At 42.2% G+C, this 21183-nt stretch overlaps 1 protein-coding gene and 1 long non-coding RNA gene across 5 annotated transcripts in view; one reads left to right on the top strand and one right to left on the bottom strand.

The window, feature by feature from the left end:
- Positions 1–3862: 3862 nt before the first annotated feature.
- Positions 3863–21183, top strand: part of LOC146445536 (uncharacterized) — a 65177-nt gene continuing 47856 nt past the window's right edge. For 3 of the 4 annotated variants that reach the window (XR_014855303.1, XR_014855302.1, XR_014855300.1), the window contains exons 1-2: positions 11188–11249; positions 12427–12512. This is a non-coding gene — a long non-coding RNA (uncharacterized LOC146445536). Of the gene's footprint in view, positions 3958–11187; positions 11250–12426; positions 12513–21183 lie in introns of those variants that run through there. The other variant, XR_014855304.1, reaches the window with a different exon arrangement.
- The window catches only part of HTR1F (5-hydroxytryptamine receptor 1F), a 104595-nt gene continuing 88012 nt past the window's right edge, over positions 4601–21183 (bottom strand). The window contains exon 3 of the mRNA XM_085075648.1: positions 4601–8730. Within this exon, the coding sequence (XP_084931774.1) occupies positions 7589–8692 (1104 nt within the window). The 5' untranslated portion in view covers positions 8693–8730 and the 3' untranslated portion in view covers positions 4601–7588. The remainder of the gene's footprint in view (positions 8731–21183) is intronic.

Raw genomic sequence — 21183 nt, 5'->3', positions numbered from 1 at the left:
CAGCCCCCGATGGCCTCTCGTTCCTGTTCCCAGCCCGCTGTTTGTGCATTCGTGATGTCTCGCTGGGGTTGCCCCTCACGGAGTGTCCGGGGCTGAGGCAAAGCTGCTCTGTCCCGGGAGAACCCAGCCCTCGGTGAGAGCCTGCTCCTTTCCCCTTCTCCCTTCCTCTTTCTCCCTCACAGCCCCTTTCATCTGTGCTGGTTCCCTGTCTGCCCCTGAGTCAGTAATGCCTCGCTCCTCTTTTGGTTTTCTTTGTACAGCCGAGGGCGAGAGAAGGCAAAGCAGGTCAACATTTCATAGCCTTTGTCATTCCTCTGAAGGATCTTTAAACGAGAGCTCTTTCGCCCAACTACACAAAATAAGTCAAACCTGCTACGGAAATAACTCTTCCCCTTCACTCATGGTGTGTTGTGAGTGAGAATAGAGCCTGGAGTGGGGCAAGTAGAAAGGGTAGTTCAGAGGAGTGTCACTTGATTTATTTTCTGTTAAATCTAGACTGCTTCCTTCTATTTCTATTTTATGTCCTATTTGCAGGTTTAGAGCTTGGAGGGTGTTTCAGTTGCTTTTTGTTATTCTTGTCCAGTGAAATGAAAGAGAGAAGCAGTGGAGTAAATAGTTCTGGAGTGCTTTAACACCATGTTCAGTGAGCTGGAGATGCAGGTGAAGGCCAGGCTGGCAGGAGCTGGGCAGGATTGGCATGCTCTGGGGTATTTAACTAAGAGAAGCAGGAAACATGGCAGTGGTTTGACTGTGTAAGTTGTATTTGTGGAATGTAAAGCAAGCTGAGCACCTATCCCTGCCATGTCTAAAGCAAGGGACAAAATCTCTGTTCATCACTCCATTTACTTGAAGGAGCTTTTGAGAAGGTGGGAGGGTACTGTGATGTAGATAAGATTTTAAGATGTCCTTTCTTGGCTACGTTTTCTTTTTTTTTTTTTTTTGTTTTTTTTTTTCCTCTGCTGTTTGTACCCCTCAAAATCTCAGTACTTGCAGTTCCCCAGCCTCACTGGCTGAGTGTGGCTGGTTCTGACCAGAGCTGTCACACCAGTTTTGGAGAAGGATCATGTGTGCTCAGCTGTGCAGTGCTGTACTGACCCTGCGTGGGATGCAGATGGCAAAACAACCTCCTCTCCCCCTCTCAGCTCTGGGAGGTGCCAGGCAGCTCCAAAGTGAACTGGCACTTTTGTTAGCTGGATCTGAGCTGTGATGAGTTCAAGCAAGTTTATTTCAAGGCTGCCTGGCTCTGTAAGGAGAAAACTGCTCAGTCTTTGTGTCTCCCTGTTCCCCTCCTCCTTCCCCTTTCCTGATTTGCTTTGCTCCACAGCTCTCATGTTTATCCCTCAGACAGTAGTGTGTGATTCCTTGTGCAGTTAACAAAGGGACTCCTCTCCTCCCCTTTCCTCCTTCCCCCTTCTCTCCCCTTCTCCACTCCAGGACCTCAGGATGAGATGCTGGCTGCCTACTTCCCTTGAGTTTTGGTTTTCTAACTGTAAAAATGAGACATGACCTCCTATCTACCTGAGATAATAATTAATTAGTATTTCTTCAACACTTTGAAAACCAGATGAGATAAATACTTGACAACATGTGGAAGACCATCAACGAATGAGGTTAGAAACAGTCCAATAGTAATATAAACTATATTTATGTGTGTGAAAAATGAATTCATGCTTACCTGTTATAGATATGTCTTGCTTGGGAAGTTGTTTTGGGTTCAAAATTACTGCAGTTTACCAGCTATCCAAGTAGATGTGGAAGAAAACACCCCAACCTGAAAACACTTAGCTTGAATTTTTCTTATCTTAAATTCCAGTATTTTTGCATATACCTAAGTTGATCACCTCAAGCTTGAGAATTGAACTTTTTGATGATGGGGAATGCAAGCCCTGTATTGACCAGAGCTGTTGAGGTAATTCAACACTGATTTGCTAATCACTGGCATTCTCCTTGAAGGGATCTCTTTTTGTGTCTGGCTGGGGAGCAGTGCTGCTCTGTGTTGAGCCCACCTGGCCATGAGTCAGGTCAGGCTGCCTCCGAAGTACTAGATGGATTTGAAAGATTTTGACTATTTTTGCTGTGCATAAAGGCACAGCTTTGCTGCTGCTGGTTAGTGGGGTGTGTTTGTGGAGCAACTATCTTCTAGTGCCTGCCAGACTAGAAAACAACTGGAGTGCAAACTGACTGATTCTTCATTTCATGGCTGTGGACTCTTTCATGCAGCTTTGTGCTGTGAAAGATGGGAAACCAGGCTTAGCCAAGAGTGAGTTGCTTAGCAGATGCTTGCTGTCATACAAATTAGCCACAGCTTTTGCATCTTGGAGTGCTGCCAGCACAGAACTAGCTATTGCATGAAATGTCTACTACCAGTCATGATCTAAAGCGAAAGTGAGAAGATTAATCGCTCTTCCAGCATTACCTTAGCAGTTAGCACTTTTTGTGGTGTTAAACATGTTTCTCATCTTTAAACCCAAACCATGAAATACAGCTCTGAGTTTCAAATCAATGGGTGTACAGGAAGAAAGGGAAAGGCTTAATTTAGTGAGGGGGAAAATATCATCCATGTAGAGGAGGTATCTTGCTTTAAAGTGGAAAGAGAGGCTAATCTTTATTAGTGCTGCCCATCTGGTGTATAGCAATTAATACCTTCAAAACTATATTTTAAATAATTTTAGGCCTATATTGTATTTCATGTATATCTATTAAAATACTATATTATAAATGAGAGTGTATAGAATTGATTTGAACTACTAGTGGATAAAAAGCAATAGCATTTGATAAGCAGCATCTTTGGCTTTAAACTGCCCCAACCAGGATTTTTAATTCATAATTGTACTACTGTACTTTGACTAATGAAACACAGTACTTTTTCCTTGCCTGAAAATATTTCCTTCTGAAATTTTCCTGAGTTGCAGAGTTCTTACTTAAGAAGTAACTCACTTGAGTGTGAAGTTAACACATGAAATTTATGAAATTCATACTTCAGTAAGTTAGGATGGAAATTGAGGATAAAAGGTTGCTTTCAGTCATTGGTGTGCATTATGAATGGGGAATTTGACACCAGAAATGCTGTTTTGAATTTGTTTGGTAACTTTGGCTGTTCACAGCCCTTGCTGCTGACTTCTGTTTGTTCTGTTTTCTGTAATCTTTCCTCTTAGCCAAGATGAGTATCATCAAAGCTCTATTTTTTTGAGTTACTTTATGATAGCTAGCAACACTTGATCAAAAAACCACTTATGTTTATTTTAGAGGTTTAGCTTTCCTGGCTGAGGAGGTAAATAAGAAATTTAACCCTGGTTGTCCAGAAAACAATGAAAAATCTGAAAAAAATAATTGGCTTAGTTAATTTCAGGATTTCACGGTGAAGGATATGTCAACATCTTTCTGGTAATTTTTAGCCGTTCTGCTATTGGTAGTACTGTCCCTCTGGTAGGACTGACACAAGTGTTAGGTTTCTGCTTAATCTTTGTTGGGCTGCTACAAGGGTTTCCTCTCACTTTCTTCCAGGATTTACTCTTTGGTGTGTAGAGTTCAAAAAAGCCCTTTTTTTTTTTTTTTTTTTTCCAGCAGCAGCTACAGCGGTGATTTTCTGTTTCTCATCTGTGAGGGGAATCTGAAATGCAAAGGTCGAGTAGTAATGTGTACTTGCCTAGAAATAACGTGCTGAGTTTGTAACTAGTGGAGAAAATAATTTGGCACAGAGCTATTTCCGTGTACCTCCCCAGCACCAAGAACAATTAGGCAGCAGCTGAAGACAGCGACTGCCAAAAGCGCATTTGGATGAGGTGGGTGTTTCTGGGTGGTACAGTCATGCGTTAACAAGTGTGACTGCATCACTACAACAAATGTATTTTTGTGTCCCCGAGCTCTTTGTAGGGATATGCCAGCCTCAGGAGGAAAGGACACCAATAAAGCATCTGGCAGTGAGGAAAGGCAAAGAAATGAGTACAGGATAACAAGGTGTGTCTAACTACTTGTTGTTAGTAAAAACCATCCACCTGAGCTGGATATCATGTTCACAGCTGCTTCAGGAATCGTTCTCTGTGAAAGCTGAAGTGGGAGGGGGTCAGTTCCTCCAAATCCAGTTCTCTGGGTGTTGGAAAAGATCTACACTGTTGGGTGGGCAGCAAACAGCAACAGGCAGGGCAGCTGCAGCAGGGATAGGGACTCAGGAAGCTTTGTGCAAACTCTGGAGATGTAAACCCTGTCCCTGAAATACACACAGAGTCTTCTGACAGAGGTGGGAAACCAGACAGATTTTTTTCTCTTTCCTGAGAAAGAGAAAAAAAGGCACAGAGCTGATTGCAAAAAATCTTAGCTCCTTTAGTGCATAAAATCGTGCTCCATCTTGCCCTTGAATCTGGTGCTAAGGTCCAGTGGATGTCTGTGTGCTGCACAGGGAGGGAAAGCAGCGTTCTGCAGAAATCTTAACCTTTATGCATTTTGAAAGAGAAATTCATGTTTTTTTCTGGACACATCACATCCATGGGTAAATGCTAGAGATGAAACGATGCTGTGTGGTGCTGTGTGGGGAAGTGTTTGGCACAGTGGATTCTGTTAGGGAACAAGTGATGAGTCGCAGTCAGACACCAAGAAATGATGGTCCACAAGCAGCAAGTGCTTTTAATGGAATAACTGCCCACTTGTTTGATCAGATATCTTGTAGTTGCCTCTCCCACCGCTGTGTTGAAGGGTGAGCAGATACAGCTCAGTGAAAACGATACAAAAGAAACCACCCTGCATCTTGAGAAATGTTTAGCAGCTTAATTAGTTTCAGAGTATAATACTGTTAACAGTGCATAAATGACAGCTATTTTCTGTTTATCTACATATGGTTCCCTTCTTTGAGCTTCACCCATTATTATTTAAATGAGTGTTTTAAGTATCTTTTCTCCTGAAAAGCAGCCCCTATTTTTCCTTCCAATTTGATTTCACAAGATATTGTCAAACATCTTACGAGTAAGAGAATAAACAATAAAGTCTGTACTCCAGCAGCTATCAAGGGAGAGGCAGGGGGAGAGGAATGGGTTCCCCCAGATACCCAGTGCTATGACTCAGGAAATGTGGGAAACGGGTCTTCAAGGTTGGATGTTTTAGTGGGGTTTTTTTTGCTGCCTCCTGCTAATCTGCTAATCCTTTTGGAAAGCTAAATTTCATGTCTCTTTCTGGAGACAGCAGAGCACAGCTGATGCTTAGAGCAATTTTTTCTTTCAGCATAATGCAGCCATTGCTGAGGTCACAGGGGCTGCAGAGGCTGTGCTCTGACTGCAATGGTAATAAAGTGTGCTGGCTTGCACTGAGCATGAGCCAATCCCACTCTGTCGCATCCCAGCATCTTCAGTATCTTCAAAATTTCACTATGCCACTGCTGTGCTAGAGCTCCATGGTATGACAAGTGAGCTTTCCATTGGCTGTGTTCAAATCAACAGCAAAGCAAATGCACCATTTCTGGTAATTCTGAATAGCATTTCATTTGGACCTTGATGTGAAAGCAGAATACAGTAAGTTGTAAGTGACTGAAACAAATTAGTTCAGCGTCTCAAGTTTCAAACCTTGTCATCTTGCAGGAAGCCCTTTTGACAGCTGTTGTGTCAGCTGATAGCCAGTGGGCAAAATATAAAAATTATTACAAACTCCAGAGTTTGTAATACAGGAGAGGGAGAGAGAAATGACAGTGATGACTTTTTTTCTGGTGGTTTTTTTTTTGTCTAATGCAAACCACTGAAAGTCTCTTGGAAGAACAATTGCAAGGGCCAGTGACTTTCCCCAGCTAAGGGTGAGGAAAGGGTGGTCTCACGTCTCAGTTCCTTTGTGGAACTAAGCTGCTGGCCCAGGTGCCAAATTGGAGCACCTTTGCAGGAGACTGCTGCAAAGAGGGGTTTGTAGTCCCTGTAAGGAGCGTCAGGTCCCTGTTCCTGTGAGCCAGCACTGAATGCCTGGCAGTGAATTTGAAGCTGGGCTCTTAGTGACATAGCCTGAATCTGTTTGTCCTGGAAAGTGCAAGACCTGTCCCTGGGCTCTGGTGTGGCTCTTAACAACTCCTCTGCATGCAGGGGCAAATGCCTACTGCTCTGTTCATACCCTTGGCTGTTGGGAAGCTTGCACGGCTGGTTTTGAGGTGAGGAATGGTCCTGCACTGTGGCTTGGCATTTAGAGCATGTCAGTCAGGATTGGCAAAGGTGCCATCTCTGAGGCTTTGGAAGGGATTTGTTCACTGAGGTTATCTTTGATAACTGAATAAGTTGGTCAGGGCTGGCTGGAGTTCCTGTAAGGCCTTTTTAGCTCTGTTGGGAATGGGGATATGGATGGATGCTCTGGGGGAAGGAGGGGTTTAGAGGTAAGCTTCCCAGAGAGTATCCCACAGGATCCCCTGCCCAGGTGTGCAGTGCACACCAAGGTCACTCCCTCTGCCCTTGCTGCAGAAGGTGCTGCACAGCCTTTTCCAGAGACCCATGCTGCCAGCACTCTGGTGCTTTCTCACTTGCTTGGGAAGAGGGAGCATTGCCCTAGTGCTTTGGGCAGTTGAGAAAAGGCTCAGGGGGCATCAGGCTTCTGAGGATGGAGGGCTGAACATGCTGAGCTGGAGCTCTCAGCCCCAGTTCTTCAAACCTCACTGAGCCACCCTCCATCATGCTTGGCCCTGGCACGAGCTGTTGTGGCTGGGTTTGGTGCTGCAAGTCACAGCCTCCGTGCCTGGCCAGGTGTGTCTGCCAGGGGTGAGGACATGGGGAAAGGAGTGTCTCATGCTTCTCTCCCTTCTAATACCTCCACAAGGAGAACCAGCTGCTCTCCATGAGCTTTCCCTCCCCAGTCCCCACAGAAGTGGTGTCTCAGAGCACTGAGTGCTCCGTGTACCCAGCTCACCGGAGGTGCTCTGGATGTTTGGCTGTTTCCCTTGGGGTTATGCTCACATCTGTTGTGGGTGTACAGTGGCAGAGGGCTTCCAACACTGGCTTGCTATGAAACTGGTAACCCATGAGAGCCCCTTGCCTGCTGCTGGAGTGCTGTGTAACACAGGGAAGTCCATCTGAGGGACAAGGCAGGGCTGCAGCTCACTCAGCTGATGGACACAGGACGATGGTAGATATATTTAAAGCTACTACCCCTGGCTGGGAATGGCTTGGCTCTATGCTGCAGGCCTGTGCCAGACTGTTAAAATCATGTTGTGATTCCATGGTGTATTTTCTACCTTATATCAGTAGGGTTTAAAACATGTGTGCTGTTTTACTTAATGTTCAATTGATGACTAAGAGTTGCTTTTTAAAAAGTTTTGTTTCTTTGTCTACTCCAAGTGTATATTTCCTTCGAATTTAAGGTAATACCTTATGCTTCAAGCTAGGCAGCTGTGCAAACCCCAGCTGAATCAGAGCCATAATATGCTACCCCTTTTTCTAGAGCAAAACCAATCCCAGCTGATCCATCTCTTTAAAACTTGGGCAATTGATGCTCCCAATAATACCTATACAAAAAAAGTCTTTATAATGCGGAGTCCTGGTGCTTTGCCTTAAATACAACAAATGTCATCTCAGTTATATAAATTTATACAGGTTAAAAAACAATGACTATGTTCTTCTTATATGAACAAAAACTCTTAAAGGTATTGCCCACACCGTACAAGCTTCTGGAAGGCTTTCTTGAAATCTTCATTAAAGATTGTGTAGATTAAAGGGTTAATAAGGGAGTTTATATATCCCAGCCATGCTAGGAAATTAGACATGTCTTCTGAGATGTGACATGTTTCACAGGTATTAACAACTACTTCTTTTACAAAAAATGGGAGCCAGCAGATCACAAACGCCCCCAGGATCAAACCCAGTGTAGTTGCTGCCTTTCTCTCTCTCGTGCTAGAGATTCTCTGTTTTTTCCAGGACTTGTCATGCTTAGATTCAGACCTGGGGCTCCGTAGGGTGATGTTGATTTTATCGGAGTTCGCCAGTGCATCTGAGGTCTTCTCCGCTGTGCTGGGCATTGAAGCTGACTTGGTGCTTCTCTCTCCTGCGTCCAAAAGGACTTGTCCATTCACCCCCTCCTCCCTGACGATCCGGCTGACGCTTCTCCTGTGAAATGTCTTTGCTGCTTTGTAGATCTTGTAGTAAAGGATCAGGATCAAGGCCAGCGGGATGTAGAAGGCGCCAAATGTGGAGTAAATGGTGAAAACAATGTGGTCGTGTTTGATGATGCATTCGTCCTCCCTGCTGGTTGTCTGGTGCCTCCAGAACAAAGGTGGCATGGAGATAAAAATGGATATGATCCATACAACTGCTATCATGATGCCAGCGTGCTTAGGTGTCCTTTTCCTGGCGTATTCCACGGCATCTGTGATTGCTCTGTACCGGTCCAAAGCAATGGCGGAGAGATGCAGGATGGAACAAGTGCAGCACGTGATGTCCACGCTCAGCCAAATGTCACACACCACCTGCCCCATGATCCAGGTCTCCTTTACAATGTAGACAATGCTGAAGGGCATCACCAGGACTGCCACAAGGAAGTCAGTCACTGCAAGAGAGCAGATTAGATAGTTGGCAGGGTGGTGGAGCTTTCTTGTCACAATTATTGCAGTCATCACGAGAGAATTGATGGCCGTTGTCATTAGAGCAAGCGCAGACAGGGTGATGGAAATAAGAATCTTGGATGTCGCCCATTTGAAAGGTTCTGCTGAGGTACTGTTTTGTTCAGTTGAGTTTATTAAATCCATGTTCCCTTTTAAAGATGATCTTTACCTGTAGCAGTTACCTGTTGGAAAAGTAAAAACATTCAGATAGTGTACCCTTGACTTTTGTCATCTTAAAAGACTGTGGGCCCCAAGCTTACAAGAGCTCCAGACTCACCATTAGAAATTATGCTGGCTCCAACTCCAGCCTTGGTTCCTTGAAAGGCTGAAAATACTTACTTCCCCTCCAGCTAAAAATACTTACTCTGAAGGCTTTGTAGATTAGTCTTGAAATTGGTTAAATGTGAACAACCTCATCCTAAAGTAAGCACCAATACTGCTTTTAGGCTCGTGCTGCCTGCTCCACTAAGCAATGTAATAACTGCTGAAAACATTAATCCAGCGGGCATAATGCTTATTTGCTCCATACAAACTCATTTTCCTCCATTCATAAGTGACTCATTCCTCGTGTATTAACTAAACATGGGCTTTCTTAACTGGGACACAGTTTTGAAGAGAAAACAGAAATGTGAAACATTGCCGTACAAACAGGAGAAGAAAAACATTGTGTGGTGAAAGTGTCTGTTATGAATGAGAGGGGAGAGCTTGGCCAAGTCCCTGCCTCTGCCCAGGCCTCTGGCAGTAGACAGGAGCTTTATTGAGGTGGCCAGCACCCCAAAACCACTCTTGCTCACAAGTTCTTAATAATGATGGATCACGCCTATTACAACGTGAATTATTTATTGAATAGATCAAGGAAAACAGAGGTAAAATTTTAAACAGACTACTTACTACACAGGAATAAAACAAAAGAGGACTACTAGTAGATAAAAATGCAGTGCACAGTAATAAAGGTACCTGTTTACAGCTAGCAAAGAAATAGCATAGATTAGGAGTCAGTGTCACTTACCAATGGATGATAGTGGTATGCAGAGAATCTCCTAATTCCTCTCAATCACCTGGGAAATTAACTTGTTACCAATGTCTTTGTCATCGAGAACTCTCCACACTCAGAGAGTGTATAGGAGATTTCTGATTTCATGAAAATCATAGTGATCTTTTACAGTTGTCTGCCAGCCACTAATTTTGGTTTATACTTTTCCCACCATTCAAGAAAGGATGTTTCTTGCTGGCTAAGGAGGTTCTCAGCTGAGACAATTCATCACATGACAAACCATCCTGGACTGACTTTTCCCATAAAGTGGAATACATAAACATCTGCTGTATCAGGGGGTGAAAGGTCCTGCCACAGTGTCATTTTAGGGTTTTCTCTTACACAGCTCTAAAATTAAACAGCTAAATATATTTTAAAATTTCAAATAGTTGACTTCTTGTCTAACTGAAATATTGTACATAGGTTAGAGTCCTGAGAACATCTTTACTTTGACTCAAGTTTTGCTGCTCTGTGGTTTCTGCCGAAGAAAACTGCAGAAAACTTGGATGCCACTTGTTCTGCTAATGACTCTCTCGATGGAAACAGCCTGACTGCTCTTACGGCTCTGCAGGAAGGAAAATGCAGGGAAATATTTTGGATGGAATAAGTTCTTGGTTGAGTTCTGGGGATGTGCACCCTACACTCTTATCAGGAAGAGTTTCTGAGTACCCTGCAGACTGCAGCTGAATTGGAGTTTGCAGCTTTTACTGTGAGTGACAAGCTCTACTCTAAAGAGGATCAGGTTTTATCCTCTTGAGAGTTTTGACCTGCAATTTCTTGTCTAAGATCTACTTGATGAACACCTAAGTGGGGTTTTCTCTGACAGATTTTTGAGTGTAGTGAGTGAGTTGCACATGTCTTACATTTGATGCCACATGTAGGGAAATATGTGAAATAAGTGAGTAATTTTTCTTTCAGAAATTTGGTCACATTAACGTAACTAAAGCTTTTGATCTTGTGCCAGAGTGGCTGAAAAAGAATCTCATTTACTGTTTATAACCTTGGACCCAGCTCACTCACTTGGTTTGCTATTCTAACCTGGGCAGTGCTTAATATGCTACTGAGCAACTCAAAAATGTTTTTAGCATTGGTTGACCAACATTTAATTGAATGAAAGCACAAGAAGAGAAAATGTATTTTATGTGGTGATATTTACAAGTGCTGAGCAGATTCTTGTCCTGTACATGAGCTGATCACGTGTGTGCTTTCTGTGTTCCGTTCTCCGGACTTGAAATACACTTCACACATGTAAAAATAGATCTTTCACCATGCCAGTGTCACCTTAAAACCTTCTGAATCCACATTAATTGCTAGTTTGCAGATATTTTTATCTATAGCTAGTTGCCTTCTAGGGAAGGAATAGACACATATACTATTATCTGGTGAATGTTCAACCTCTGCTAAATAAATCTTCTTTTTCAAGCTTGTATAAATACACGGGGAAAAAAAAGTTTACTGGGAAAAACTAATATATCTGTTGATAGTCAGCAGCTGATCATACTTTAAAACAGTTACTCATTACGGTTAATTACCTTATAAATTTCTAACTCTTGGCTATTAGTCCTTAATTGCAAGCAAGCAAAAAGCAATTTAGAGCTAATGAAAGCTGATTAATTGCTTTGGAAAGATTCTTCAGTTTGAGACCGTGGAGTGAGGAAGATGGGATAGGTAGGTTGTAAAACTGATGTGTAGGAATAAGTAGTTTCCTTAGTGCTGCTGTGATTTGGAGGCTCTTGGCAGGAAGCACAGTGGCAGAACGTGCTGGCTTGCCATGTGCAGTGATTATGCCTCTCTTTAGGATTATCAAGTGGCACTCTCAGCTTTCATTCAGGCTGCTCATGTGGCAATACAGAGGAATTGAAGCTCCCACACTGAGCTTTTGGTGTTAGACAGATTGCTATGTTAGGGTCTTCTGTTTGTGGGACATAACCTGTTCTTTAATGGTGCTGTGCAAACCAGAGTTCACAAAATTTGGCGGTTTTCCTGTTCAGGGGGATGGGGATTCTTTCTAATTGGGAATTTGTGCAACTTTACTGGGTGATCATTAACTAAAAAGACTGTTTTATAAATATGTGGAGTTGAAGCGTTGGCGCTATCTAAGGACTGCTGCCTCTTTCTCTTTGATGATGGCCAGAATGACTTAATTCTGGATTTTTTCTGAGGCTGAACTTAGTTCAGTCAGTTGCCATCACTGTCTTCTGTCCTCAGCAAACAACCAACCCACTTTTAGGAGTATGAAGGATGATCCTGTAAAGAGTGCACTGGATTAGGGTGCAGGAAAGCTGCCCTCTGCCCCTCTGCTTTAGCCTTTCCTTGTCAATTTTTGAGCAAATTCATTACTGTACTCCCACTAATTCACTGTAAAACATGAGTAATTCCCTGTAACCCTAGTTTGTTTATTTTTATTGCTTTCTCTTAGTAGCATGATTTATCTCTTGTGGAATGGGTTTAGCAGTGACTATTTTAAGCATGCAGCTATTTTCAGAAGAATTATTATAGTCCAGATGTTCGTAAGGCTACTTTTGTGGAACTAGCAACTCAGTGCTCCTCTTGAAGGATCTATCAGCTTATCCCTGATAACTCAAATTTCATGGCAGTTGCTTTTTCTGCAAATGGAAGTGTTGTCTTTTATTATTACCTTTTCAATACTCAGTTGTTGTTGGAAAACTCTGGAAAGACTTGAAATTTTGATTGCATTGTATCATCCTGAATTTAAGATTAGTGAAAATGGTGTCTTGTACTTTATTAATTATTTATTTATTATTTATGATTTCTGAATAAGAGCTCTGTAAACAAAGGAAGCTGCTGTTCACCTAAGATAGTATGTCTCTTATCTTGGATACAGGAACATTATTATTTTTGAGGAATTAGCCACTTCTACAAATCTTCATTCCTTCCCTTACAGATCTGGTATGTTAAGGTGACCTGAAGGTAAGTACTTCCTTGTTTATATTCATACATACACATTATCCTCCTGATTGTGTTTAGGAGGCACAGGTGCAAATGTCTGTGCAGCCTTATTGCAGAAGTAAACATTGAATTTGTCTAGTGGCCACCCAAGGAAAATGGATGTTGTTGGTGCTCCACAGTTTTTCCTGACCATGTGTGTGTTATTAAGGCCATAATCACCTATTTGTGACCAAGATTTACAAAACAGCAATCCAACAGCTCTTGTTCAGTAGCATTAGTCTGCCCTTCCAGATATGGAAAAGAGTACTTACTTTGCCTTTGAGTAAACCTGGAAAATAATGAGAAATGTCTATTGCTGGAGGAATGTGGCTGGGAATGCCTTTGGGAAGGGCATCATCAGTCTGCTGTTTGGGGTTCTGAATGTAGACTGAACTGCTAGAAATGGTACAACTCTCAATTCTTTGGCCTGTTTCTTTTTTTAAAATATTGCTTAAAGCACTGGCAGGGGAAAAACTTGCTGATTGGGATTTATGTACTGCTTTTGAATACAGGTTTTCTGAGTGTACTGGGATGGGTGGGAGAAGGAGTTTGCTTTTTTTTCCATGTGGGTTCATTAGCAAAATGTGTGTTAATTAAAAAACAGTAAGAGCAATCAGACAGCAAAATGAGCCAGTGATTGAACCTGGGGTATTTAAACTGCCACAGGTAGCAACAGCAGCCTTTGTGCTTTAAGTAGGGTTGTGCCAGGGGCAGAGAAAGCTCCTGCTTTTTCACCTTCCACCAGGCTTCAACTGGCTTTGAAATGAAACATTTCACTTGCCAGCAGGAGTCCCTTGCTCTGTTGGCCACCCTGAGCTTTCTTGGAAAGGCCCAGCTTTCCTGGTCTGTGGAAACTGATCCTACGAGTTCTTTTCCTGATGAAAGGGAAGACTACACTTGTTTTCAGCTATGCTGTTTTTATCGACTGTTTCTGTATAGGCCAGCGAGATCCTCCCAGAAGGTAAGGCTAAAATAACCATAGAAGGATGAAGTAGTTATAAGCTTTGCTTGGGATCTAAAAAAATTTTATGAGGCTTTATGAGCTTGTAAAAATCCTTCCTAATGTGACTGCATGTCTTTAGATACGAACCGAGTGATGTACTCATGACAATTAGCTTGATCCATCATATTAAATGTGAGTAGAGGGAAATACTGCACCTTTGGATTAAAAAAATCCATTTAAGAAGGTTGAGCTTGTACTTGGATCTGACAGGGGACTGTGTTGAGCTTGAATGCTGGTGTCCCAACAGAGGAGCAAGGGTAGAGGGACACTTTCACTTGATTCTTAATGTCCTGTCCTTAAATCCTTTCCTCCCAATAACTCTTGCTAAGGCTCCTAAAGCCACAGTGCATCCCTGGGACAAGGCAGGGAAGGATTGTAGGAGAAGTTACTTGCCAGCTGAAGGCTGCAGCAGCAAACCTGCCTTTCCTGGAATGCAAAGTAGATGTCTGTCAGCAGATTGAAGTGCGAAGCAGAAATTACAAGGTTGCCAACTCTCCCTACCCAGTGTGCATTTCTGCATGCTTAAAACCCCTTTTTTTCCTTTTTTTTTTTTTTTTTTTTCCCATATCTGCAACTTAATGAAGAAGTAGAGTTATTTCCAGATCTTAATCCATCATTTGTATACGCATGCTGAAGTAATGCTTTGAATTCCCTGTTTGGGCGATACTGTCTCAGTCCATGGGACTGAGCACATTCTGCACCTGAAAAGTATTGGTAACTGGAGGAGTATCTTAAAAGCTGTTTATGTTTTGCTGTGTGAGTCTCCACAAACTGGAGTTATTTATAATTTCCTCTTGTAAAAGGTTACAACAGACCTAGAAACACAGACGACAAATAACTGCGAAATTACAGATAAATCAATTGAACTAATATCAAGTAAAGACAATGTGGAATTCTGTCTCCCAGGCATGCCTCAGGAGAAGCCTTGGCAAGTAAACAAGCTTTGCAGCATGCCCTGAATACCAGTATAACGCTGGAAGGAAACAAATCCGAGTCCTGGGGAATAGGTACCTCCAGGTCTGAGCACAGGCACCCTGAATTCTTACAGAATGGCAAAGGAAAGTCCATTTCTGTGCCTTGAACCTGGATTTGGTGCTTTTCTTAGCTGTGTTACAGTCTTAAAAGTCCTGTTGGCAAAATGATGTGCTGCAGTATGCTTTGTGTCAGGCACAACAAGGATTATGCTTGCTTTAATTTTCTGGATGTCTCTTTAAACTCTTTCATCTAGCAGAAATAATCCCAAATGGCTAAAATGACAAAGTCTGATAGACTTAGCCCTGAAAATCACCACCCCTAAATGACTGCTCTGTCATGTTATTGCTCCTGGAGCAAAATCAGCAGAGGTAGGTAGTGCTTCCACTGAAATGCAAAGTGTGAAGCCTTCCTTGAGCTGCCAGGAAAGGGGAATTTGCCCTCTGCCACTTGATGCTGATGACAGATGCAAGCACCAATGCCAGCAGGACTGGAATGAAGGCAGTGCTCTCTGGTAAAAGGGAAGCACTGAAATAGCTCTGTCCTCATCTCCCTGGTGGAATTAACTCACCTTCATATTTCCTACTGTACAAACTGCAACGTGCTGGCTGTGGCTCCTTTGACTCATCTCCCTCCCAGAGGCTTTGGTCCTTGCTTCTTTCCTTCCTGAGCATTGCCAAGTGCCCCATGTTCTGCAAAATACCAGACTCTTCAAGCCCAAACTCAACAACCCCACAGAGGAGAGATTCCCAGGACTGCCTGGAAGATCCCTGCCCTGCTTGTTGTCATCATATCTGTAGCAACCACTGCATTTGCTTATGTGGAAGAATGTGATGTTCAGAGGGTAATTATGCATTCCTCACTGCTTCTAATGAAGTTGAGGGTTTGGCTTTCTGTCTCCTTTTGGAAAATTAGTCACTCGCCTGTGTTTGCTCTTTATTTCATGTCCCTCTGCCATCTGTTTTAGTCTGGCTGAGGGGTGTGGGGGGAGACAAGCCAGCTTTTGGGAAAGGGGGAAGGAGGAGTGGCAAGAACACAGGATGATGGACTTGCTTATATAACACATGACTCCCAAATCCAGCTTCAGTTCTTGGGTGTCACAGAGTGAACCTGTTATGATTTGATCATTTTTGGCTGCAGAAAGGGAAAATTTCATTCCTCTATTCTTAATCCTGCAGAAGAGATGACAGTGATCTGTTTCTATAATTCATTAGATTAAGGGATTCAGTTTCCTCTCTTATTTGTGGCTGGCCTGAATCCCTATTCCAGACCTCTCAAGACAGTGGTCTGGCTAGTTGTCTGTTGTATTTTATATGTTGTGGAAGAGCCCCAGAGGATCAGGTCCTGGACAAGAGTGCCCATGGGAGCTGATTCCTGTAATCTCTTTTGCTGCTGACGCTTATAGTTGTTTAAATAAATAAATATCTGTAAGAAAGAAGTGTCTGGGCACCCCATCCCCCAGTGTGAGCTCCACACTGAGCAGAATGGTGCCTTCATGACAACAAGTGTTCCATAGAAATAGACAAAATCCCATGTAACCATGTGGTCAACACCCTGTCCTTAGAGGTACATACCTCCTTGGACTTGTGGTTGGGATCTGAACTTGAACCCTCCATTATATATGTGGGCCACTGACTTCCTATCCCTGCTCTTTGGCATCCATTCTTTGTTTAGTTGGTATCCAACATGCCTGAAATGTTCCATTCAACCAAAAATTTTCTGTAGTAGGAAAAGGTGCTTAAATTTTTTACTTTAATCCTGTTGAAGAAAAAGCAAGGCTCCTCTTTGTTTTTATCTGAAGTTTGTTTTTTTTTTTTATTGGCTGTGAACTGAAGAAGTGACTAATCACCCTTTTTAATCTAAATTTTTAACTACGACTAGTTTCTTATGATGCAGGAGTAACTTGTTTTCATTGTTATCAACTAAATTTGTACAGGGGGCTGAAAATGCAGAATGGCTTTGCTTGTGTTCCAAAACACTGCCCTTTCAGGTAAGGGCTTGGAACCCACAGGAATCACAAAGCAATGCTGGAGCATGGAGGTTGAGAGGCAGTTTTAGTTTGGCTGAACAGTCATAAAATGCAGCCTTGTTTCTCCCACTTCCCACTCATCCTTCTGCTTTGAGGCCATGTGTTCTTTGACAGCCCTCTGAAAACACTTGTGTGTGCAGCTGCAAGTCCCAAACCTCCTTCCTTGACAGGCTTACATATGAAACTCTTTTACAAGAGGGAGGTTCAGAAACAAAAAGATCAATATTTTCAAATGTGTGCCTGGAAAAGATCTCTATTTCAATCTATAATATAAGAAAACATAATTCTCAAACTATACTCTGGTCCAACAGTTGGGGAATTACTTTTCTGCTATGTGATCACCAGGACAGCTTTGAGGGAGAATTGGTCTCTGAAGAGTTTGGTGGAAGAGGAGTGAAGGCATCACTGTGTTCCTCCACTGCAGCAGGGATTCTGTGACACAAGAGCAGCACAAGTCTGGGGCTGATCACTTACAATTTGGAGAGGTAGAAAAATTCACTTAATCATAAATATTATCTCTAATTTTTGGAGACTGATGCTATTCTAGATAGTATTTATCTTACTGCATAGTTCCCAGTGTCTTTCTCTGTACTTCTTTTCACCATGTTGTTTGTCTTTGTTCTAGTCCTCACCTGATCATCTTGGAGACTGAAGGTCTTTCCCTGGATCTTGTTATCCATATGGCATGGGACAACCCTCTCAGATGTAAACCCTGCATTGGGTTTGCCCTAAACAGCACTTCTCTAACATTTCCTTTATCAGGACTAACTGAGACAATTCAGGCCATTTCCCCTGGATGATGTGCATGTAGCCCTGGCCAAGAAGTACTTCAAGCAAAACAAACAAAGCAGTCCTTAAAGCTGATGGTTTTGGAATAGGGAGGGAAATTAAGAGCATCAACCTTTTAGAGGAAGTAGAAATAAAATTTTTTTTGCTCAGTCTCCTTGTGAAAGACATCTTTCCCAAGAAGAAAGAATCTATGTGCTGTCAGAAAAGCAGGAAGAATTTGTGGAAAGCTTTCTCAAAGGGATGCATCCATGGGAAAGGATGTTGTTGTGGAGGAGTGGTTTTTTTTCTTTCAAATGAGGCTTTTCTGTCAGAGAATGCCAGGCTGCCTTGCCTTGATGACTTTCACACTTAGGTTGGGGGCTATCTTTCCAAAATTCAGATCCTGTGCCTCCAAACTTAGGTCTGTAGTAAACAGGATGTGATTTTTGCTATGCTCTGCATGGGGTGCCACAGTGCTGGTAATACAATATGAGAACTCTTCTTGAATCTGCTTTCCCCTGTATGGAGGCAGAGCATTAATGTGGGCAGGGAACTGATCAGACTTTCCACGAGCACCACAGGATAACAAAAAAGTCCTCATTTGCTACTTTCATGCACTTTTCCTGTTGTGTGGAGTTTTTGTTGTTGGGGTTTTTCTATTTCTTTGTTTGGTTTAAATTATTTTTTTAGGGATTTAAATCCTAGCATTGACACAAATGAATATTTTAGCCAGAAAAATTATGTTCCCTCCGTGAATTGGCATAAATGCTAATGGCAGAAACCCCATTTGTTCCAGGCCTGTTTAAACCATCTGCGTCTTGAGATCTGGGATGCAGCTTTGCTGGCAAAACTTCTCTAGTGCAGATTGGGCTTTAGCTTTCCTCCTATTCACAGTTTCCAACTACTCTGCAGCTCTTGAGCATGTCTTCCTTTCTCTTTACTTCAGTTTCCTATTGCATTGCAATGTGACTCTCTTTAAAAGCAGCAGTATTAGGCAGAATAAGTTCCAGGACATCCTGCATGAAATCAAGTGCATGGTGAGGAGAACTGTGGAAAGAGGGGAGAGTACATCACATGGAAAAATTGTGAGGAGCACTTGGGGAAGTGGAATGGCTGGGAATGAGGGGTGCTAGAGTAGCCCCTGCTTAGTATTTGCATGTGTCTGTATCCCACACTGCTGCTGAACTGCATTGAAATGATACAAATAGAGCAATTTCTGTGAGGAACTAAGATGCATCAAGCAGCACATCCGTGCGGTGCGGTGGAAAGTCAGCGTGTGGGATTGCTGAGATTTCTGGCAGGTTTCCTTGGCTCAGGGAGTGTCTGCAGCAGTGAGGGTGAGAGGGAGGCAAACTGGAGCAGCTGCCACCAGCCCAGACTGGCAGCTGGTCTGGAAATGACTGGTGTGTGGTCAGGACAGGGAGCCCAGCAAAATCTCCCAAGATCTTATTTTGGCAGGGAATGATTGTCTCTGTGGTCAGCTGCCATCACAGATTGCTGAGTAATTCCTGGAAACATTTGGCCTTGGGTATATTTTTAGGTGTACCACACTCTCCAGAAAGCTTGTAGCAGCAGGACAGAAAAAAAAGTGTCCAAACACAGAAACAAGGGTTTATCTAACTTAGGAAGCTTCCTGGATCTGCCAGGTCTCTTGTTGTAGATGCTGTGATTACTAAATCAGGTCTTAAGCTCTCTAATGCTTTGTGAACTCATTTTCATTTCTGATAGGAAAATAACAGACTGTCACACAACTTTTTTCTTTGCATAATTCAGATGTAGTTGTGACACTTGGCATACAGCACAGATGACTGTGAATGGCTCCTTAAAATTTAAACAGATGATTCAGAATTAATTATGAAAGTCAACCTTACAGTTGTCCCAGGAATTCAGTACATTGAATAATCATTGTCTAAGAAGATCACCCAACTTTAGCTGATCTCCAAAACTTCTCACTGATAAAGCAGATGAAGAATCTTGAATGATAGCCTAAGGAAGTATTTACAAACAAAATTGTGAAGTTTTCTCTTTCATTGTTGTTGATTTTTTTCCCCTCTTTGATATCCATGTTGGCTTTCTAAGATCTTTTAAAATATAACTTTGTGATTACGAAAGCCTTCAGCACTGTAGAGAAGTTTAGGTACAACTTTAGGGATTCTTGTCGTCAACAGTTCAGCTCTTAGTTTCCTGAGTAAGAAAAACCTCAGCAGTTTCAAAAGAGGGTTGTGAAAGTCTAGGTTTTAGATTTAGATTGTACTCATAACATAAAGAGTTCTGGCAGCTGATTTCCATTTAAGTTGTATGCTGAAAAAATGAAGCTTGTATTTTTATATGATAAAAATGTTTCTTTGTAATCTTGCTGCATACTTGCAATATGTTTCAATATATTTCACAATGACTGTTTAAAAGAAGCTGATTGACAGTACTTGCACATGAAAACATGTAATATTAGTTTGGTGGTGAAGGAGAAGCATTAAACAGACTGTGTCTAATTGCCCAAATCCACACAAGGCACATCAGTGCTCTGAACTGCTGCAGGAGAGTTCAGGAATCCTCCAGTGGATTCTCAGCAATTGTAGGCTCTCTATGGCCCCTGTCGTTTCTGAGAGAGATCAAGATTGTGAGATGTGCTTTCACATAATAACATGGTAAAAAGCAAGAGTAAAGGACAGAGGCAAATGGTTAAAGTGCTGATCTTCCGAGACTGGAAGAGGCCTGGAAAAATCAAAGGTGAGCCCTTGCTTCTGTATGATCTGGCTCATTTTTTATGTATGGGAGCAACACTGTGCTCCCATACATAGCACTGTTGGAAATGCTGAATTCCTTTCCCTGGATCGCTTACAGCCCAACTGTCACATTGGGAAGCTGGAGGATTTCCCTATGGACTACATAGCATGAGAAACTATTTTTCTACCAGGAGATCGGAAAAGACTAAATTATAACTTCAAAGCTGTCTGCTCAAAAATGCCTTTTCAATTATAACCTTTGAAGCGACTGAAATTTATGGAAAAAGGCTTTTAACATTTTAACATCAACGTACTGTTGACAAGCAATGAGAACTGTAGTACAGGTTCTCACATCCTTTGCCCTAGTGGAGGTCCACTTGTATATATTGCATCCCATTTTTTCCCATCATTTCTGTGTTTTCTATTTTAAGAAGTCATCATTGATAACTACATTAGCTTGGTATTCAAAATGCTTCTTTGCTCTTTGAAGCTGAAGAATGTTATAACGTTAACCCTTCTGGAAAGGAGCAGTGAACAGATTCAGGCAAGTGCCCACTTCTGTATAGTCCCTTGGGTATATTTTCTCATTTCAGTTTTTCCCATTTTTGGCGTCTAAATGCTGACATTACATTCTGTATTTTTTTCCTCTTTGTCTCTTGATTCACAATCTTTAGGATGTAACTAGTTCATATATATCGAACATTCCCCCTCCTAGTCCCAAGATTTAGAGGCTTTCTTAGAAAAACAAAGGTAGTTACATATACATGCATTAAGAGGATGCTCTCTCTAATCAGTTGACCTGAGTATATAAGGCTTCAAATAAGACTGGAGAGAAATAGCCAAATCACCAGCTGTTGGAACAGGAAAAAGGAATGGGGTTACCAGTACCTGAAGAAATTATATCTATTTTTACTTGGAAGCTCCATCTGTTTGTACTTGCTGAACTCTGGGATTTGAGGTTGAAAAGTTTCAACACCATTAGCTGCAGTTCCTGGCTCTGCTGCTACTTGACCTCTACTGCAAGATTATTATCCTTTCTGATAATTCAAATGGATTGTTTTAGACCCAGGCAAGCAACCACAGTATTTTCTGCCTGCAAAGAATTTATTTGCGTTTCTTTGTTCTCTCTGTTTCTGATAATGCCTCCTAATGAAGAAA

This window comes from Lichenostomus cassidix, chromosome 1 (genome assembly GCF_008360975.1).
Source record: "Lichenostomus cassidix isolate B80296 chromosome 1, HeHo_3.0, whole genome shotgun sequence".
NCBI classification, from domain to species: Eukaryota; Metazoa; Chordata; class Aves; order Passeriformes; family Meliphagidae; genus Lichenostomus; species Lichenostomus cassidix.
The sequence above is the reverse complement of the archived record's forward strand: the minus strand, read 5'-3'. Positions and strand labels throughout refer to the sequence as shown.